The 19,922-nt window shown below is 41.4% G+C and overlaps 1 protein-coding gene across 2 annotated transcripts in view; it reads left to right on the top strand.

Annotated features, from left to right (window-relative positions):
* narf (nuclear prelamin A recognition factor) overlaps window positions 1-5,090 on the top strand; it is a 29,056-nt gene extending 23,966 nt beyond the window's left edge. For both annotated transcript variants that reach the window (XM_063074332.1, XM_063074331.1), the window contains exon 12: window positions 2,522-5,090. In XM_063074332.1, the coding sequence (XP_062930402.1) occupies window positions 2,522-2,763 (242 nt within the window). In that variant the 3' untranslated portion in view covers window positions 2,764-5,090. The remainder of the gene's footprint in view (window positions 1-2,521) is intronic.
* The last annotated feature ends 14,832 nt before the right edge of the window (window positions 5,091-19,922 follow it).

Here is a 19,922-nt window from a genome sequence, read left to right as displayed (position 1 = left end):
GTGATGTTTTGGGTGGAAACCCTTCGTCAGAGTTTTTCTCTACAGCCTTGGGGAATCTGGAATGGTGGAGGCATTTAAAGAAGACAATTATTTTTTAATTATTGAGTTTAAGTCTATAGGAACTTAGCAGAAAACAGGAGAGGAGCCCTAGGGCAGATCAGCCATGGCTTTTGGGTGAATGAAGATTGAGGGGTCAAATAGCCAACTCCTAATTTTTTGTTTGTCCTTAACAATTAAATTGAGTAAATAGATGTTGAATCTATTTTATTCTAGCATTCTTAAGAACAGAAAGTTTCACCTAAATTTCTGATCGCCTTTTTTTGGTAATGAATCAGAATCGGGTTTATTATCACCGGCATTTGACGTGAAATTTGTTAATTTAGCAGCAGCTCAATATAATACATAATTTAGAAGAGAAAAAATAATAAATAAACAAGTAAATTAATTACAGTATACAGATATTGAATAGATTTTTAAGCATGCAAAAAAAACAAAGACTGTATGCTTTATAAAAAAAAAAAGTGAGGTAGTGTCCAAGGTATTCAATGTTCATTTAGGAATCGGATGGCAGGGGGAAGAAGCTGTTCCCAAATCGCTGAGTGTGTGCCTTCAGGCTTCTGTACCTTCTACCTGATGGCAGCAGTGAGAAAAGGGCATGGCCTGGGTGCTGGAGGTCCTTAATAACGGACGCTGCCTTTCTGAGACACCACTCCCTGAAGATGTCCTGGGTACTTTGTCGGCTAGTGCCCAAGATGGAGCTGACTAAATTTACAACCCTCTGCAGCTCCTTATGGTTCTGTGCAGTAGCGCGCCCACCCCCACCCCCCCGCCCCGGCCAAATACCAGACAGCCTGTCAGAATGCTCTCCACTGTACAACTGTAGATGTTTTTGAGTGTATTTGTTGACATGCCAAAACTCTTCAAACTCCTAATGAACTACAGCCACTATGGGTATCAATGTATGTAACAAGTACCAAATTTCGTTCTCAATCTTTACTACTTTGTTTAACTTTAGCTAGTTTGGAAGTTGAGGTATTTTGACCCTAATGTCTCAAATTCTGATAGTGAAATCAGCCAAGGTGCTTGTTTCTCATTGCAATTCAGTCATTCTTTCTGAAGCACATAATAATTAAGGTGGGGAGTAGCACCAACTGTGCCATTTTTCCCAATAGTTGATTGCTTTGTCAGTGGACATTGCCTGGGTTTGTGTGAAGGTAGAAGGATAGTGTACCCTACGTAATACAGACATTGTTATTTATTGAATAAATCCACATAGCTATTAAGCTAAATTTCACAGGTTTTCATTCAAATGAAGTTACCTAGTTTATTACTGCAGATAGTACAAAAATATTTATGCTAAAGATAGTGGTGCCATTTTTGAATTTTATGGTATTTGAATTGTTTTCATTTTCTGTTGTAATAAACCCTGATCATGTTAACAGTAGGGGACAATGTAACATTCACCTGTAGAACGTAAAGGAAATGTATTGCTTTGTGTAACACAGCTACTTGAAAGGAAATAAAGAAAACGTGTTCAATGATTTTTTTAAAAAAAGATCTAATGCTTTCCCAGCATTTATGATGGATAAACTCTTTTCGGGCTTCCAGCCGGGTGCAAGTATTAACTGACACTTTGATGACAAACTCTGCCATTATCAGGGATGATGCCTGGGCACGTCTAGTACAGTGGTATTTGTACCCCCATTGTCTGTCTGACAGGGTATGAATATCACCGGACCAGACGTGCCCAGACCTCGTCCCTGTTGATGGCAGAGTTTGTTGTTGAAACGCTGGGGAAAGTTGATACCTGTACCCGGCTGGAAGCCAGAGAAGAGCTTATTCATCTTCAGTGTAATCATTATGTAATGTAGTGTTCTCGTATGAAATTTGTTTACGACTTATAACTTTAGTGCAGCTTTCAAAAAAATGCAGATCAAAAAGAGCTTTTACTAAGTTTATGCAATCCATTAGTCAATAAAATAAAGCTGTAACACACCATTTGGGCACATCAAAGAGTAGTTTAGAGAAATACAAACGGTTTGTAATTGGAGTAGCACTGATAGGGACGCATATATTGGATCAGCCATTTAAGTCTCATTGAAAGCATCTCTTCAACATAGTTCTAACAATTAAACTTGCTATCGCATTTACACTAGATAATGTTGATGAACAATTAGGACTGGCTACTTAATTCCAAATGCAATGATTTGCAGCTTTTGGGTGACTTAGAAAAGAAATCAATTTTGCTTAGAATGTAGAGTTATGAAAAGGTAAAAATCTCACGCTTCAGTATAATACATATAATACAATAAATGTCCATTTAGTAACAGTCACAAATCTTTCTTCCTTTTGAACAGAGACTTGGTACATCTTGGCTCATCTTCAGTAGGTACACTGAGACTGAGGGAAAAATTGTTAATTAGATTGTAACATGCAGCTTGGTTATTGGTTTTGTCTTTAACAATTTTCAAAATAAAAACATTTTTTCATTGATTTCTTATTTCTTTTATTGGTTTGACAGGATGCCTCAATGGAAAAGGTCAAGCCATGACTGAAAGTAGAAAAATGGACAAGGATTTGCTTCATCAAATGGAGGATGTGTACAGCAGTCTACCAGTTCACTTGCCAGAAACTGATCTGCATGTACAAATGCTTTACCAAGAATGGTTGGAGGGAAGAAATTCCACCAAAGTTCATGAAGTCCTGCACAGACAGTACCATGTATTAAGTGAGGCACTGACTAGTGTGGACATCAAATGGTAGGTCTGCTGGTGCTGGAGAGCCAAGTTTTGGAACCCCAGTTCCGAATTTCTCGAAGGAACATTGGCAGTGTCTGTCAAAGGTGCAATTTGGCTGACAAAACATCGGTCAGTGATGTTTTATACCATGACATTGTCACTGCAAGAAATATAGACTTGAATAATGTAATTATCCAGCCCTTCAGATAAATCTGAGGAGATGTGGAAAACACAAGCCACTTGAATGTTTCTGTTGTTCATGCTTGCTTTCAAATTAATATATTGTGTAAACAAGGTCATAATTAAGTCAGAAGTTATCATCTCAGATGGAGAAATGCAGACCTTCATTGATAGAAGAAGAATTCCTCAAATACAGTTCAATTCTAGAACGTGCTGGTCTATTCTGTTCTTGTAATACTTTCAAGGTGTGGAAGGGAAATTGTTATTGATCTAAATCTATATTTAACCTTGAAATCATGAATGGAACTGCATGTCATTTACAGTCATTGGTGCTTTTCAGATCTGTCTTTGCACACACACAGCACTTCACATTGAGAACCCACAAGACTACCTCTTGATTCAATGTTAAGTCCACGGAATGCTTTGCTGCAATTCTGGGTGGATCAGTTAGTGGAAGTTTAAGTTAGATTTTTTTGATCCTGTTCCTCTAGGTTTGAACTTGAGTCCTGTGAGTTCTTAAATCGGTATTATCTGTTAATTTTAAAGGTGCACTTCTGAAGTTCAGTAGTTGCGCTGCTGACAATTAACTGCTGACTCAGTTAAAAAAGTTTTGTAACTGTCAAGTTCATCAGTTGTTTTGTAACGTGTTCTGAGTGCAAACACTTAGTGGCCTCAAAAATAGTTTGGTCTTTCTTTCGTACCTGCAGGTTTTGAACATATTGGTTCAAATGTTTCCATTTAATATCAGAGAATGTATACATTGTACAACCTGAAATTCGTGCTCTTTGCAGAAACATTAGAACTCCAAGCCCCACTTCTTCCCCTCCCATGCACAAGCAGCAGCAAAGCATCAACCCTCCCAACACTCCACTTATTTCAGCAAAAAGCATCAGCACCCACTACCCACTAAGCAAGCAATAGCAAAGCCCCCCCTCCCAAAGAGACCATGATCTGCAGTACAACAAAAACTACTCATTCACCGGACAATTCGACATGTGACAGGCTCTTTCTCTCCCTAATAAAGGGACAGAGAGATGTCATGCAGCGACACCTTTCTTTGTTGGGGAGACTAACAAAACAAAAAAAACTTGCTGATTGCAACGTTATAGTCTGCCACACCACTTTTTTCCCCTGAGTTCTTCCCCACCAGCGACAGCAATCAGAGTACAGAAGCTTCCGACAGCTGACCCATTGCTTGCGATGTTCTGTTTTCTGCTGCGACGCTTCAGTTGGCGACGCAAGAATGGAATAGAGCCTTAGAACCCCGAACGTGCACACGCCTTCCAGGCTACGTCCTTGCCATATTGGAAAAACAGCTGGTCAGTGAACCCCGAGAATGGGAATCATTTCCATAAAGAACCACAGTTTGAGTGCAGCTATAGATTGAGGACTCTGACAGGACCCCATCCATTTTGAAAGGGGGGAAGAAAGACATTAAAGGAAGAAATTAAACCTTTTGTAGATGAGCTTGAAGAAGCTGACTTCTGGTGCCATTATAGCTCTGCCCAGTATTGTGTAAGTTGTTTCATTGCCTCCAAATTATTGAGCGAAATAAGTATTCCACTCAATATACACTATTCCCATATCAATCTATCAATACAAAATTAACATGGAAGAATATGGGAGCAACATATTTGTTGGTGTTATAAAATTGCACATCCTTGCAGCTTAATGTTTGTCATTAATTTATATAATAACTACCTTTAATATTTTATTCTTTTGCAAATGTAAAGAACATACCTACTTTATCATTGAGGCAAGAATGCAAACTTTAAGTCACAAAACCCATTTAGAACCAAGAAAAGGCAATTATTTTGAACTCCCACAACAGATGCCCAGAGATGATTCTAAAATGGTATCTTATTCTGTATAACTCATGGATGAATAATAATTGTACAACATTTTGACTTTGTAATAAACCTTTCTATACTTGAGATTGTACATGAGAAATTTATAAGTGCTAATGTTAAGAAATGGATTCACACAGTCTGAGCTTTATCTGTATAAAATCAACAAAATTCTGTAAACTCAACAGCAGTTTTGTGCATGTGTTGCTTTAATGTGAAAATTAGTTTGTTTTATCTGTAATTGCTTAAAAGGAAGTAGCAAAATTAATATTCATGAAATATTCTGGCATAAAGCAGCACAAATTAAAAAAAATACATTCCAGTCTTTTTCTTCGCCCCATGAATCCTGATGCCCAATGGTCATTATATATCTTGTGCATTTTCTCTGATTCAATGTAATTTTTTTTTGGGGAGATATATTGGATCAGTGTTCTCAACATACAACTCAAGCTTAATAAGTAAAGCTTAATAGTGTTGTTCTATGAGGGTCATTATTACTGATGTCAATGACTTTACAGCACAAAACTTCCCTTTTTTTTGGAGCCAGGAGACCATAATGTCTGGGCTGAGAAGAAGAAAATTAACAGACTACCATTGCAGGTGTGCTTTTGCACTTTTTAGCTACTTAATTTATTGGTGAGGGTAAATATAACATGGAAAACAATTTCTCACAGGATTTCAAAGGAGTGTCAAAAAAGAAGAAACAGCCCTTGTGTCTAAAAGGAGATTGTTATAGAATTCCAATGAGATTAAAAGGAGCATGGGAAGCTGAGTCCTGTTGAGCGGAAGCAGTGTACAAAATAAAACCTCAGCCCTGTTGAGAGCAATCAATATGGGAAACAGAGTCATAGATTCAAAAGAAGATCAGGCCAAGGGTGGAGGTGAGGAAGCTTCTGATGAGTTTAAATTTGAGTCTCAGTGAGTTAAGGCAGAATGGGAAGCAGATTTGATGACTTTAAAAAGAACAAAGCTAATAGCTTTCTGGTGAGCAGGTGCCAAGGAAAAGCAGCCTGCGAAGTGAAAGTATCTGGTGTAGCAAATATAACAGAAAAATAAAGTTCATAGCAGTTCCCTGGATGTGAAAACACAAGAGGGGAAATACCAGGAACAGTTGTTTGAAAAGCAGGCAGGGATTCTGATGTATTCAATGGGCATGTGATCAGAGAACGATTGTAAGTGAGAAAGATGGGGACAATCAGAGACCAAAACTGAAACTTATTTAAAAGCGTTGCTGGATATGGCTGAGACTCCTTGAGTTATTTCCCTCAATCTTCATCAAGAAAGAAGATGCTCCTGGATTCTCAGCAAAGTATGACAGAACTGCTATTCTGCTTGGCTGAAAATTGATGCTGAAGAGATACCAGAAAGGCAAGCTGCATTTAAAGTGAATGAATAAGCTGATCTAAATAGGCTGCATCCTAGGTTACTGTGGAAAGTGGGGAAGGCAGGTGCAGAGGTCCAGGGATGGTGGAACGGAACTGGAAAATTGCAAGTGTACCTTCCTTGATCAAAAATGGAATAGAGATAAAACTGGTAATTAGAAACCAAACTTTTTGTGATCCATAGGTTCTTCAGAAGTCAAGAATAAGGTATTTTTGCTTACGCCTATTTTATCAAATGTTACAAGAACAAAGAACAAGAAGCACCATCAAGAGAACAAAGGAATCACCAGCCTACAATGCTGCCAGTGCTATGTGACAGTGATGGTAAGAATTGGAGGAGATGGCAGTTGAATGTATGGCTGAGGAGTTGGTGCAGGGAGCAGGGTTTTAGATTTTTAGATCATTGGGCTCTCTTCTGGGGAAGGTGGGACCTATACAGATTGGATGGGTTGCACCTGAACTCAACGGGGAGCAATATCCTTGCAGGTAGGTTTGCTAGCATGGTTTGGGAAGGTTTAAACTAATTTGTGAGGGGAATAGGACCCAGAGCAATAGAGCAGTGAAAGAAGTGCATGGAGTAAAGCCAGATCTAACATACAGAGAGGCTTTGAGGAAAGAGAAGCAGAATAAACGGTGTAAAGACAGTAAGGTAGAAGGGCTGAAATGTGTGTACCTCAATGCAAGAAGCATCAGGAACAAAGGTGATGAACTGAGAGCTTGGATACATACATAGAATTATGATGTAGTGGCAATTACAGAGACTTGGCTGGCACCAGGGCAGGAATGGATTCTCAATATTCCTGGATTTCAGTGCTTTAAAAGAGATAAAGAGGGCGGAAAAAGGGGAGGCAGGGTGGCATTACTGGTCAGGGATACTATTACAGCTACAGAAAGGGTGGGTAATGTAGCAGGATCCTCTTTTGAGTCAATATGGGTGGAAGTCAGGAACAGGAAGGGAGCAGTTACTCTATTGGGGGTATTCTATAGGCCCCCTGGTAGCAGCAGAGATACAGAGGAGCAGATTGGGAGGCAGATTTTGGAAAGGTGCAAAAAATAACAGGGTTGTTATCAGGGGTGACTTTAACTTCCCTAATATTGATTGGCACCTGATTAATTCCAGGGGTTTAGATGGGGCAGAGTTTGTTAAGTGTGTCCAGGATGGACTCCTGTCACAGTATGTGGACAGGCCGACCAGGGGGAATGCCATACTAGATCTAGTACTAGGTAATGAACTGGGTCAGGTCACAGATCTCTCAGTGGGTGAGCATCTGGGGGACAGTGACCACTGCTCCCTGGCCTTTAGCATTATCATGGAAAAGGATAGAATCAGAGAGGACAGGAAATTTTTAATTGGGGAAAGGCAAATTATGAGGCTATAAGGCTAGAACTTGCGGGTGTGAATTGGGATGATGTTTTTGCAGGGAAATGTACTATGGACATGTGGCTGATGTTTAGAGATCTCTTGAGGGATGTTAGGGATAAATTTGTCCCAGTGAGGAAGATAAAGAATGGTAGGGTGAAGGAACCATGGGTGACAAGTGAGGTGAAAAATCTAGTCAGGTGGAAGAAGGCAGCATACATGAGGTTTAGGAAGCAAGGATCAGGTGGGTCTATTGAGGAATATAGGGAAGCAAGAAAGGAGCTTAAGAAGGGGCTGAGAAGAGCAAGAAGGGGGCATGAGAAGGCCTTGGCGAGTAGGGTAAAGGAAAACCCCAAGGCATTCTTCAATTATGTGAAGAAAAAAAGGATGACAGGAGTGAAGGTAGGATCGATTAGAGATAAAGGTGGGAAGATGTGCCTGGAGGCTGTGGAAGTGAGCGAGGTCCTCAATAAATACTTGTTTTCGGTATTCACCAATGAGAGGGAACTTGATGATGGTGAGGACAATATGAGTGAGGTTGATGTTCTGGAGCATGTTGATATTAAGGGAGAGGAAGTGTTGGAGTTGTTAAAATACATTAGGACAGATAAGTCCCCGGGGCCTGACGGAATATTCCCCAGGCTGCTCCATGAGGCGAGGGAAGAGATTGCTGAGCCACTGGCTAGGATCTTTATGTCCTCGTTGTCCACAGGAATGGTACCGGAGGATTGGAGGGAGGCGAATGTTGTCCCCTTGTTCAAAAAAGGTAGTAGGGATAGTCCGGGTAATTATAGACCAATGAACCTTGCATCTGTGGTGGGAAAGCTGTTGGAAAAGATTTTTAGAGATAGGATCTCTGGGCATTTAGAGAATCATGGTCTGATCAGGGACAGTCAGCATGGCTTTGTGAAGGGCAGATTGTGTCTAACAAGCCTGATAGAGTTCTTTGAGGAGGTGACCAGGCATATAGATGAGGGTAGTGCAGTGGATGTGATCTATATGGATTTTAGTAAAGCATTTGACAAGGTTCCACATGGTCAGCTTATTCAGAAAGTTAGAAGGCATGGGATCCAGGGAAGTTTGGCCAGGTGGATTCAGAATTGGCTTGCCTGCAGAAGGCAGAGGGTGGTGGTGGAGGGAGTACATTCAGATTGGAGGATTGTGACTAGTGGTGTCCCACAAGGAGCTGTTCTGGGACCTCTACTTTTTGTGATTTTTATTAACGACCTGGATGTGGGGGTAGAAGGGTGGGTTGGCAAGTTTGCAGACGACACAAAGGTTGGTGGTGGGTTGTAGATAGTGTAGAGGATTGTCAAAGATTGCAGAGAGACATTGATAGGATGCAGAAGTGGGCTGAGAAGTGGCAGATGGAGTTCAACCCGGAGAAGTGTGAAGTGGTACACTTTGGAAGGTCAAACTCCAAGGCAGAGTACAAAGTAAATGGCAGGATACTTGGTAATGTGGAGGAGCAGAGGGATCTCGGGGTACATGTCCACAGATCCCTGAAACTTGCCTCATAGGTGGGTAGGGTAGTTAAGAAAGCTTATGGGGTGTTAGCTTTCATAAGTCGAGGGATAGAGTTTAAGAGTCGCGATGTAATGATGCAGCTCTATAAAACTCTGGTTAGGCCACACTTGGAGTACTGTGTCCAGTTCTGGTCACCTCACTATAGGAAGGATGTGGAAGCATTGGAAAGGGTACAGAGGAGATTTACCAGGATGCTGCCTGGTTTAGAAAGTATGCATTATGATCAGAGCTTAAGGGAGCTAGGGCTTTACTCTTTGGCGAGAAGGAGGATGAGGGGAGACATGATAGAGGTGTACAAGATAATAAGAGGAATAGATAGAGTGGATAGCCAGCGCCTCTTCCCCAGGGCACCACTGCTCAATACAAGAGGACATGGCTTTAAGGTAAGGGGTGGGAAGTTCAAGGGGGATATTAGAGGAAGGTTTTTTACTCAGAGAGTGATTGGTGTGTGGAATACACTGCCTGAGTCAATGGTGGAGGCAGGTACACTAGCGAAGTTTAAGAGACTACTAGACAGGTATATGGAGGAATTTAAGTTGGGGGCTTATATGGGAGGCAGGGTTTGAGCGTCAGCACAACACTGTGGGCCGAAGGGCCTGTACTGTGCTGTACTATTCTATGTTCTATGTTCTAAAATATAATTGTTGTCTTCTCATACTCAGATTAGGAATAACAAAATTCCATTAACAACAACCCATGAAATAGCCACATTCAAGTTGTGTGACACTTGCTACTGAAAGCTAAGAAGTGATATCTGAAATAATATGGAAGCAACTATACTGCATTATTGGAAGATTCACTGAGTACAGTAATTACATGTATATAGGTGATTATATAAAAATACAAGCAAGTGCAGGAAAGTTAAACTACAAGAAAATTATAATTCTACACCCCAATTCAAGAGTAGTGAGGAAAGTTCTAAAATAATCTTCAAGAATAGCATTTGAAATCACTTTGATTTCTAAAAAATACCAGCACAGGTTTGTTTATTAAAGGCAAATCATGCTTCACTAACTGATAACATGTTTTGAAGAAATAGAAAGGGTTGATGAGATAATTACTGCTCAAGTATGTAGACTTGCAGAGGGCATTTAATGAAGTGCCATCTGATAAGTTTTTTAAGAGGTTGAAGTCTATGAAATATAAGGAACTGTATAAATTAAAATTTGTATCTTGGACTGGAGGGGAGAACGCGCTGGGGTTCCCCTGGACTTGGTAGACAGGCAGGATGAATGTGCGGCTGGATGAGTAACTGATCCTACAGTACATCAGGAACAGAAGCAAGAACTGGCCATCCAGATACTGAGCCATCTTCACTGTTCTGCTGTGGCTGATCTTCAACCTCAGTGACATTTTCAGCATTAACGTCCTGAAATCTGTTGTTGTATTCATCCAAACTAGATATCAACTGATACTACGCAACAATCTCAGGTATAAAATTCCAAAGGTTTTCCATCCTATACAATCTGAAATTGTGCCTCCTAGTCCTAGACTTATCACCTAGTGGTGGGGCAGGAGGAACCTTCCCTGCATTTGGCACAGCAAACTATTTAAGAATGTTTCAGGAGATCCCTTCTCAGCTCTGAAAGTACACTCAGTGACCACTTTATTAGGTACACCTGTTTGTTAATGATCACTCAGTGTAGAGACCTATCTACTCAATCCTGCCCCATACTATTTGAGAAATACAATTGTCTTACAAAGTAGACAACTACATATCGTTCCTCATTGTAATCCATCTGTTGTATTGTCTACCACTCACTCCTATTTCTCATAACCGTTCAAAGTCTCTTTACATCTTCCTCCTTATTCTCAAATACACCCAGTTTTGTACTTCCAACAAGCTTGGAATTGCCTCCTTCAGTGAAAAACTGGAGCCCAAGCACTAATCTCAGAAGTCCAACCTGGTAACCTTCCTTCCTCCTAACCCTATTTACTCTCACAGTCAAGCAACTTCCAAGTGCACAATATTTATTGCTTCATCCTTGTCTTTTCTACAAGTCACATGCTCAAAGAATTCCAGCATATTGGTCATGCATTATATTCTTAAATCTATGTTGACTTTGCTCAATCCTATTACTCATTTCAGAGGGTTCTGTTACTTCACCCTTATGGATTTCAGGCTTTTCCCTGATGTTAATGTTGGTTGGTAGTGCTGCAAAATGTGAATTAATGCATTGTTGGTTGGAAATAATGGCAGTATAGTCAAGAGCGCGTAATTCTAACATGGATACAAGTTCATTGAAAAAGACATGAAAGTGATTAATAAAGCATACACAATCCTGGGCTTATGAGAGGTAGAGCAATAGCAAAAAGTTATGATGAACTTTAATAAAACACAAGTTCCACTCCAACGAACTGGGAGATCACTCTTTTCTGAAGTGTTGGTCTGCTGCATTCAAATCAGGTGACCCTAACCTTTACAAGGAGTCAAGGTAATTACCTCTGCAAAGTTATCAGAGAAGCTAAGAGACAGTACCAGTCCAAAATTGAGTCCTAGTGCAGCCGTCAGATATGTTGGGACTTACAAAGTGTAACAGGTTACAAAATGAAGTCGGGCAGCATAGCCAACAACATTCTATGCATGTTTTGAACAGAAGGAAATGGGTATGTCACCATCTAGCCCGAGATTCACCTGAATGTAAGATGTCCTGGATGTGTCTTTAAGTATATGTAAGTTTTCCGAAGGGTGAATCTGCGGAAAGTATTAGGCTCAGATGCTGTCCCTGATATGTCCTTAGATCCAACCAGATCAGTTGACAGGGGCATGAACCCTAATCCACTCCCTGTGTGCTCAAGACTGTGTGGCCAGATTCAGCTCCTCCATCTATAAGTTTGCAGATGATATGATAGTGGGCCTTGTATCAAATAATGATGAGTCAGAGTACAGGAAGAGGATAGAGAGCAACCTTTCTCTCAAAGTTAACAAAACAACAGAACTGGTCATTGACTTCAGGAAGGAGGAAGTGCACATGCTCCTCCCTACACCAACAGTGTCGAGAGCTTCAAGTTCCATAAGACCATAAGACAAAGGAGCAGAAGTCGGCCATTCGGCCCATCGAATCTACTCCACGAAGTTCCTAAGAGCGAATATAACCCATAACCTGTTGTGGTTCAACTACATCGATGTAACGGCCAATAAACTTTACCAAGGCCTCTATTTCCTCAGGAGGCTAAAGAAATTTGGCATGTTTCTGTCAATTCTTACCAATTTGTATTGATGCACCATATCTGGATACATAACAGATTGTTATAGTAACTGCTCTGCGCATGACTGCAAGAACCTGCACAGAGTTATGCACACGGCTCAGCACGTCGCAAAAACCAACCTCTCCTCTATTGACTCTGTCTATACCTCTCATTGCCTCAGTAAAGCAGCTAGTATAATCAAAGACCACACCCAGCCTGGATGTTCTCTCTTCAGCTCTCTCCCATCAGCAGAAGATACAAAAGCCTGAAAGCACATACCAGCACCAGGCTCAAGCACAGCTCCTATCCCACTGTAATCAGATCCTCGAACAGAACTCTTGTATGATAAAATGGACACCTGACCTCATAATCTAGCTTGTTCTGATCTTGTAATTTATTGTTCACCCGCACTGCATCTTCTCTGACTTTTACACTTTGTTCTGCATTTTAACTTGTTCTTCCTCAATGCACTGCGCAATGATTTATTCCATATGAACAGTATGCAGGACTAGCTTTTCACTTTATCCTGGTACAAGTGACAATAATAAACCAGTACCAACAAAATAATACCAAATGAAATAATATGTTCAGTACTGGGTAGCACAGTTCAGGAAAGATACGAGCGATTTTGAGAGGGTGAAGAAGGGATTTTACAGAATTATTCCTATAATGGAGGAGTTCATTATGTGGTGGACTAAATGAGCAGGGTCATTTTCTCCACCGAGAAGAGAAAATCCCCACGAAATCTGATCATTAAAACCATGAAGACTATTCTAATGAAAAACTATTTTCATTGGCAGAACGGCCAAAAATCAGGGAACATAGACTGAAACTTCTTTCAACAAAAGAACTAAATGTAACATGAGGAAAAATATATTTTCGTGACAGGTGTTATGTTTTGTAACTACAGAAACCTATCAAGAGAAAAACACAGGAGCCCGGGATGACTTGTCTACTTAGTTTTTCTTTAGTGAGGCTCTCATATATGAATGCCATTCATATACTTCTTATACATAACCCATAATGAATTATGTAAACAAAGATTGCTTAATCAAATAATATATTTACAAGATTACTCAAATATTACTGAAATATTAAATACACTACACTCTTCCCTGCTTAACTATAAACTCCAAATCAAAATAGAATTCATCTCAACTCAAATATGTAGTGTATTGCTCTCTAGTCATCTATGTATATTATACCATATAATACAACTACTATCTCTATAGATATTGACAGCATAGTGAATTTTAAATTGTCCCATTCAGGCCTGAAGATTAAATTTCTGTGGAGGATTTCTAACTCTTGTAGGGTAACATTTTTCCTGACAAGGGGGATCGCTCTGCTTGACGGGTGAGACTTATGTCTGTGAAACAATCTCAGGTTCTGGGGCCTCCTCTGTGGTGGTTGTAGGAGTTGTCTCTGGGACTGCCAGAAGTGGTTCTGAATACCTTTCTTCTGGATGTGTTGGCATCCCGAACAATGCACGGCAAGCCACTTGATCTGCTGATCTATCTCAGGCCACTAGAAAAAGCTTCGAGCCAATACTTTCATCTTGACTACGCCTAGAAGACCGGCATGTAGTTCCTCCAACTCTTTAGCTGTCAGTTTGAATGGTTCTAACAACGCTCAATCCCCAAATAAGGCAACCCCCATCAAGGGCAAGTTCATCCCAGTGCTGGTAAAAATGGGGGAAATGGGGCTTCTGCTCTATATTCCAGCATTTTCAGTGGCCCTGTAGACCTGAGATAGTTCGGAGTTTTTTCTTTCTGGTTTCCTTTTGGATCATCTCTGCCATAATAGGGAAATTTTCAATTTACGTCAAGGGGAGTGTTCACTTTTGTAAATTTTCCGGGTATTTCCTTTTCCAGGGCCAAATGGCACAATAAGTCAGCACTTCCATGATTAGTTGTCCTCTTGAGTTTGATCTTGAGTCCTCCAAGTAACAGAGCCCATCACTGCATTTGCGCTGCTATTAGTGGAACACCCTTCTGTGAATTGAAAATGGATACTTGGTTGTTACATACACCTGTTAGGGTGCATTCTCCAGTTACCTTATAAGGTAACCGTAGCCTTCAGCCAGGAGCAGATGTCATCAGATGGTTCCCAACCTTCACCGAATGTTTCGACCCTTAACTACGACACTCTCCAGTTGGTGGGCCGGCAGGGCTGGCCAAGTCACTGCCCATCTGCTCCTGGCTTCCAGCTTCCCTCCTCTCGCCTACTCCAAATCCAACAAGAGGCGCGTTCTGCCTCTTCCCCCAACCTACGAGCTGCTTGTTTTTCACTCCTTTCGTCCATGCCCAGATCTGACAACAACTGCCATGCTGATTTGGCTGGAAAACCTCTGCAGACGATCTCCACAGGGAACAACCACGCCTGCCATCCCTTGTCTTTACACTCCTGCAGTAAGGCTTGGTACTTCAAGGCCTTTCTCTTTTGGGCCTAGATGTTGATGACCAGTAATGAGGGTAAACTCTCGCCTATACAGCTACTGGTTAAAAAGTTTTACACCCAAAAGAACCTCAAGGCCTCTTTGTCAATCTGTGCATAATTTTTCTTGACAGCAGCAAGGGAACATGATGCAAAGGTTATGGGGAATTCACTTCCATCACTCATAACATGTGACATAACTGCACCCATACCATAGCGCAAAGTGTCACAGGCAAGTTTTGCTGGATGATGTGGATTATAAAGTGTGAGTGTAGTGTCTGATGCCATTACTTCCTTTGCCTTTTGAAAGCCACCTCACACTGCTTTGTCCATTGCCATTCCTTCCCGATCTGTAGTAATGAGATCAAAAGGTGGAGCACAGTAGACAGGTTTGGCAGGAACCTGTTATAGTACCTGACAAATCCTAAAACAGACTGCGACCATGGCCTTGGGGCGTCCGCCACTGCTTGAATTTTCTCAGCACACTTATGCAATCCTTGTGCATCAGTAGTGTCACCCACACTTGTTGCATCACGCTCTGAGTTCACAATCCTCTAATATTGTTAGCACTGTCTTGATGTTTTGGAGATACTCCTTGTCATCCTGACAACACTGAGTTCCTGGGCAGCCTTCCAGCACCTGGTTCATAGCTTTCTGCCAGAGTGCAGGTGCATACGTGACTCCAAAAATAACCCTATTATAGTGATAAACCCTTTGTGAATGCTCATGGTAAGAGCAGGTGTTTAGAATTGGAATACATTATTGGGAGTGGTAGTGGTGTCAGATTTCATCTTTGTATTGAAAAGGAGTGTAGGATAATTTTTAAAGAAATGGTAAGTTTATGGAGGGAAAGCAAGCAAGTGGGACTGAATTGATTGTTTTTACATTGAAGACACAAGAGACAGTTGATGCTGGAATCTGGAGCAACAAACAATTTGCTGAAAGAACTCAGTCGTTCAACCCACTGTACTCCTCCAGCAGATTGTTGTTCTTACATTAAACTGGTTTATGAGCTGAATGGTCGAGAGTACACTATTTCATTGTACTCACATTATGCTTTGAATTATTTTGGAACGTATTCTTTGTGTGCTGCTAAATTTAATTGAAAATAAAAAGAGCTTTATGGTAATCAAAGTATTTAGTAAAGGATCATCATTTTTTTTTAACTGCTACATTGTTTACTCATCTGAATTGTTAATTATCTTTCCTGTTATTTTGTAGCTACTCTTTGAATACTTCCTTGCTGCAACACGCATCAAAGTTGCTGGTGAACACAGCAGGCCAGGCAGCATCTCTAGGAAGAGTTACGGTCGATGTTTCAGGCTGAGACCCTTCGTCAGGACTAACTGAAGGAAGAGTTAGTAAGAGATTTGAAAGTGGGAGGGGGAGGGGGAGATCCAAAATGATAGGAGAAGACAGGAGGGGGAGGGATGGAGCCAAGAGTTGGACAGGTGATTGGCAAAGGTGATATGAGAGGATCATGGGATAGGCGGCCCGGGGAGAAAGACAAGCGGGGGGCGGGGGGAACCCAGAGGATGGGCAAGGGGTATAGTCAGAGGGACAGAAGGAGAAAAAGGAGAGAGAGAGAAAGAATGTGTGAATGTGTGTATGAAAATGAATAACGGATGGGGTACGAGGGGGAGGTGGAGCATTAGCGGAAGTTAGAGAAGTCAATGTTCATGCCATCAGGTTGGAGGCTACCCAGACAGAATATAAGGTGTTGTTCCTTCATCCTGAGTGTGGCTTCATCTTGACAGTAGAGGAGGCCATGGATAGACATGTCAGAATGGGAATGGGATGTGGAATTAAAATGTGTGGCCACTGGGAGATCCTGCTTTCTCTGGCGGACAGATCGTAGGTGTTCAGCAAAGCGGTCTCCCAGTCTGCGTCGGGTCTCGCCAATATATAAAAGGCCACATCGGGAGCACCAGACGCAGTATATCACCCCAGCCGACTCACAGGTGAAGTGTCACCTCACCTGGAAGGACTGCCTGGGGCCTTGAATGGTGGTAAGGGAGGAAGTGTAAGGGCATGTGTAGCACTTGTTCCGCTTACAAGGATAAGTGCCAGGAGGGAGATCGGTGGGGAGGGATGGGGGGGACGAATGGACGAGGGAGTCGCGTAGGGAGCGATCCCTGCGGAAAGTTGGGGGGGGGAGGGAAAGATGTGCTTAGTGGTGGGTTCCCATTGGTACAAGGATAAGTGCCAGGAGGGAGGGGTCTACTTGACTGCAAGTGCTGGCCCATTTATGAAGTGCTTCCTTTGCTCACCGGGGGCTTGCTGACCACCCTTCAACCAAGGATCTCTTTGGAGATATGTGAGTTAGGCATCTGAATGGTATAACCATTCCGTCGGATTTGGTGATGCTTTATCTTGGTGGAGATCTGGTTCATGTTGGCCTCCTCCAATAGGCTGGTGTTAGTGTGTCCATTCTTCCAGCTGATCCTCAAAAACCTTCATAAGGCTCTCTGGTGGTATTGCTCCTGGGCTTTCAAGTGGTCCATGATTCAGTTCCATATTGAAATGTTAGAACGAAGACTGCTTCATTTATTCATATGTTTTGGACGTGCCCAAGTCTTGGAAAATATTGGAAGGAAGTATTCCAAACTTTTTCTGTACTCTTTAAAGTAAATTTTAAATCTAATCCTTTGACTATACCTAATCCTATTTGGTATTGTTGGAAGGAAAGATACCATTTTAAAGACATCTGATCTGCTTTTATCCCTCTTATGGCTCGGAGGGCGTTTTTGTTTAAATGGAAGGATGCTGTTCTGCCTAATCATGCTCAGTGGTTATGGGATGTTATGGCATGCCTAAATTTGCAAAAGATTCGTTGTCCAGTTTCTGAATCTAACCGAGATTTTCAAAATTTGTGGGGGCCGTTTTTAAATTATTTTCATAATCTTTGACTTCTTGTTAAAGTACAGAAGTTGGTTAATAGTATATTTTATTATCTGATAAGTTTTTTTTCTTTTTTTTTCCCAAACAGCTTTGACTTTGGTAGTGGGTGTAGATCTTTTTTTAAAATAAAATTGTTTATGTTCTAATACACGAATTAATCTAATCTATATGAATATAGAGTATGGAGTTTGTTAATGTGATTCAATATACTGTATCTGGTATTATTATATTTTTGTTCTTTTGTTTTATGATATGTATTCTCTTGGACTCTGTATTCTTCTATATAGAAATCAATAAAAAATATTGGAAAAAGAAGGATGATTGCTCCATTGATTAAAAGATTTGTTTGGAGCTGTAGGTCACGGTCTTCAATGACTCTTTTCCTTAGTCTTGCATGGGCTCCACTAGCACTACTCAGGCGGTGATTGATCTCTGAGTCTATGTCTGCCTTTGAGGAGAGAGTGCTGCCTTGGCAAAGGCATTCAGGATACATTGGAGGTCTTCTTCGGAGTGTGCTATGATGGCATTTTCATCCACATACTGAACCTCCATGATAGTGGTTCAATGGTTTCATTTAATATCAGAGAATGTATACAGTATACGATCCGAAATTCTTACTCTCCGCAGATATCCTCAAAACAGAAAGACCCCAAAGAATGAGTGACAGGAAAAAAACGGAAGAGCCCCAAAGCCACCTGCCCCTATCTGACGCACGAACAGCAGCAAGCAGCACCAACCCTCCCCTCACTTATTTTCGTGGAGAACGTCAGCACTCTCACCACCCACCACGCAAGCAACAGCAAAGACCCAAAGAGAGTCTTTCGAAAACTACTGTTCATCGCAACAGTTCAACATCCCTCAGGCTATCTCTCACTGACAAGACAGAGTGAGATATCACTCCTTCCACAGCAACGGAGGCGCCAAACAGCCGCTGGCTCGATGTTAGAGTCTGTCTGTGGTGTGTTTTGATTTCGAGTTCCCCTGACTTGAGAACCGGTAGCAAACTCTTACTCACCATTGAGGGAGAGAGAGAGAACGATCAACTGAGTGCAGAGGCCTCCCACAGCCACACTCACTGTCACTTCAAAGTACATTTATTTGTCAAAGTATGTACGCAGCCTTGCGATTCATCCCTCACAGACAGCCACAAAAGAAAGAAACCCAAAAGAACCTGTTCAAAAAAAGACCATAAGACATAGGAGCTGAATGAGGCCATTTGGCCCATTGAGTCTGCTCTGGCATTGAATCATGGCTGATCCTTTATTTTTCTCCTTCTCAGCCCCCACTCCCCAGCCTTCTTTTATTTGCTCTGTATGTGTGTTTTTAAAAGCTTCCCAGTCCTCTGTCTTCCCATTAATTTTTGCTTTGTTGTATGCCATCTCGTTTGCTTTTACTTTAACTTTGATTACCTTCGTCAGGCACAATTGTACTAATTTGCCATTTGAGTGTTTCTTTGTATTTGGAATACACCTATCCTGCACCTTCCCATTTTCCCAGAAACTCAAGCCTTTGTTGCTCTGCTGTCATCCCCGCCAGCATCTCCTTCCAAGTTACTTTGGCTAACTCCTCACTCATACCATTGTAACTTCCCTTACTCCACTGAAATAGAGCTACATCAGACTTTACTTTCTCCCCATCAAATTTCAAGTTGAACTCAATCATATTGTGATCACTGCCTCCTAAGGGGTCTTTTAACTTAAGCTCCCCAATCACCTCTGGTTCATTTCATAACACTCAATCCAATATAGCTGATCCCATGGTGGGATTGTCAAATACCCAATGTGCAGAGGAAGAACAAATAAATCAGGCCAATAATAAAAGCAAGCAAGCAAAAAGCAAGGATGAAAGATCTTGGTCCAAAATATCGTCTGTATACTCTTTGCCACAAATGCGGTTTGGCCTGCTGAGTTCCTCTTGCATTTGTTTTGCTTGGATTTCCATCATCTGCAGATCTTCTCTTGTTTGTGGAAGCAAGCAAATAACTTTCAGAACTGAGGTCCACAAAGAGAGTCCGTTCAAGACCAGCAGTTCAGCAGCAAAGCCGTGTAAACATCATGGAACAGGTTCTTAACCTTGAACCAGTCGAGGCTGGAAATCCTGTTGTCCATTCCATACACGTTTGGGATTCCCCGAGGCAGCTCTTGGACAATGAGGCAAAGAAAGACCGCAATAAAGATGATTCCATTGGGTGGGTGTAATGTGATACAGGCCTGTTTGACTCCTGTCTTGAACAGTGAAGAGTTATGAATCAGCGCCGCTAACCGTAGCTATAAGTGATCTTCCAAATCACCGGTAGTGACTTTATTTGTAAGCATTTTGTCGATAGACAGACAGACTCAAAAGAATGGCGCAGGTTCATTAA

This window comes from Mobula hypostoma, chromosome 22 (assembly GCF_963921235.1).
Source record: "Mobula hypostoma chromosome 22, sMobHyp1.1, whole genome shotgun sequence".
NCBI classification, from domain to species: domain Eukaryota; kingdom Metazoa; phylum Chordata; class Chondrichthyes; order Myliobatiformes; family Myliobatidae; genus Mobula; species Mobula hypostoma.
This window is presented reverse-complemented; position numbering and strand designations above follow the sequence as displayed.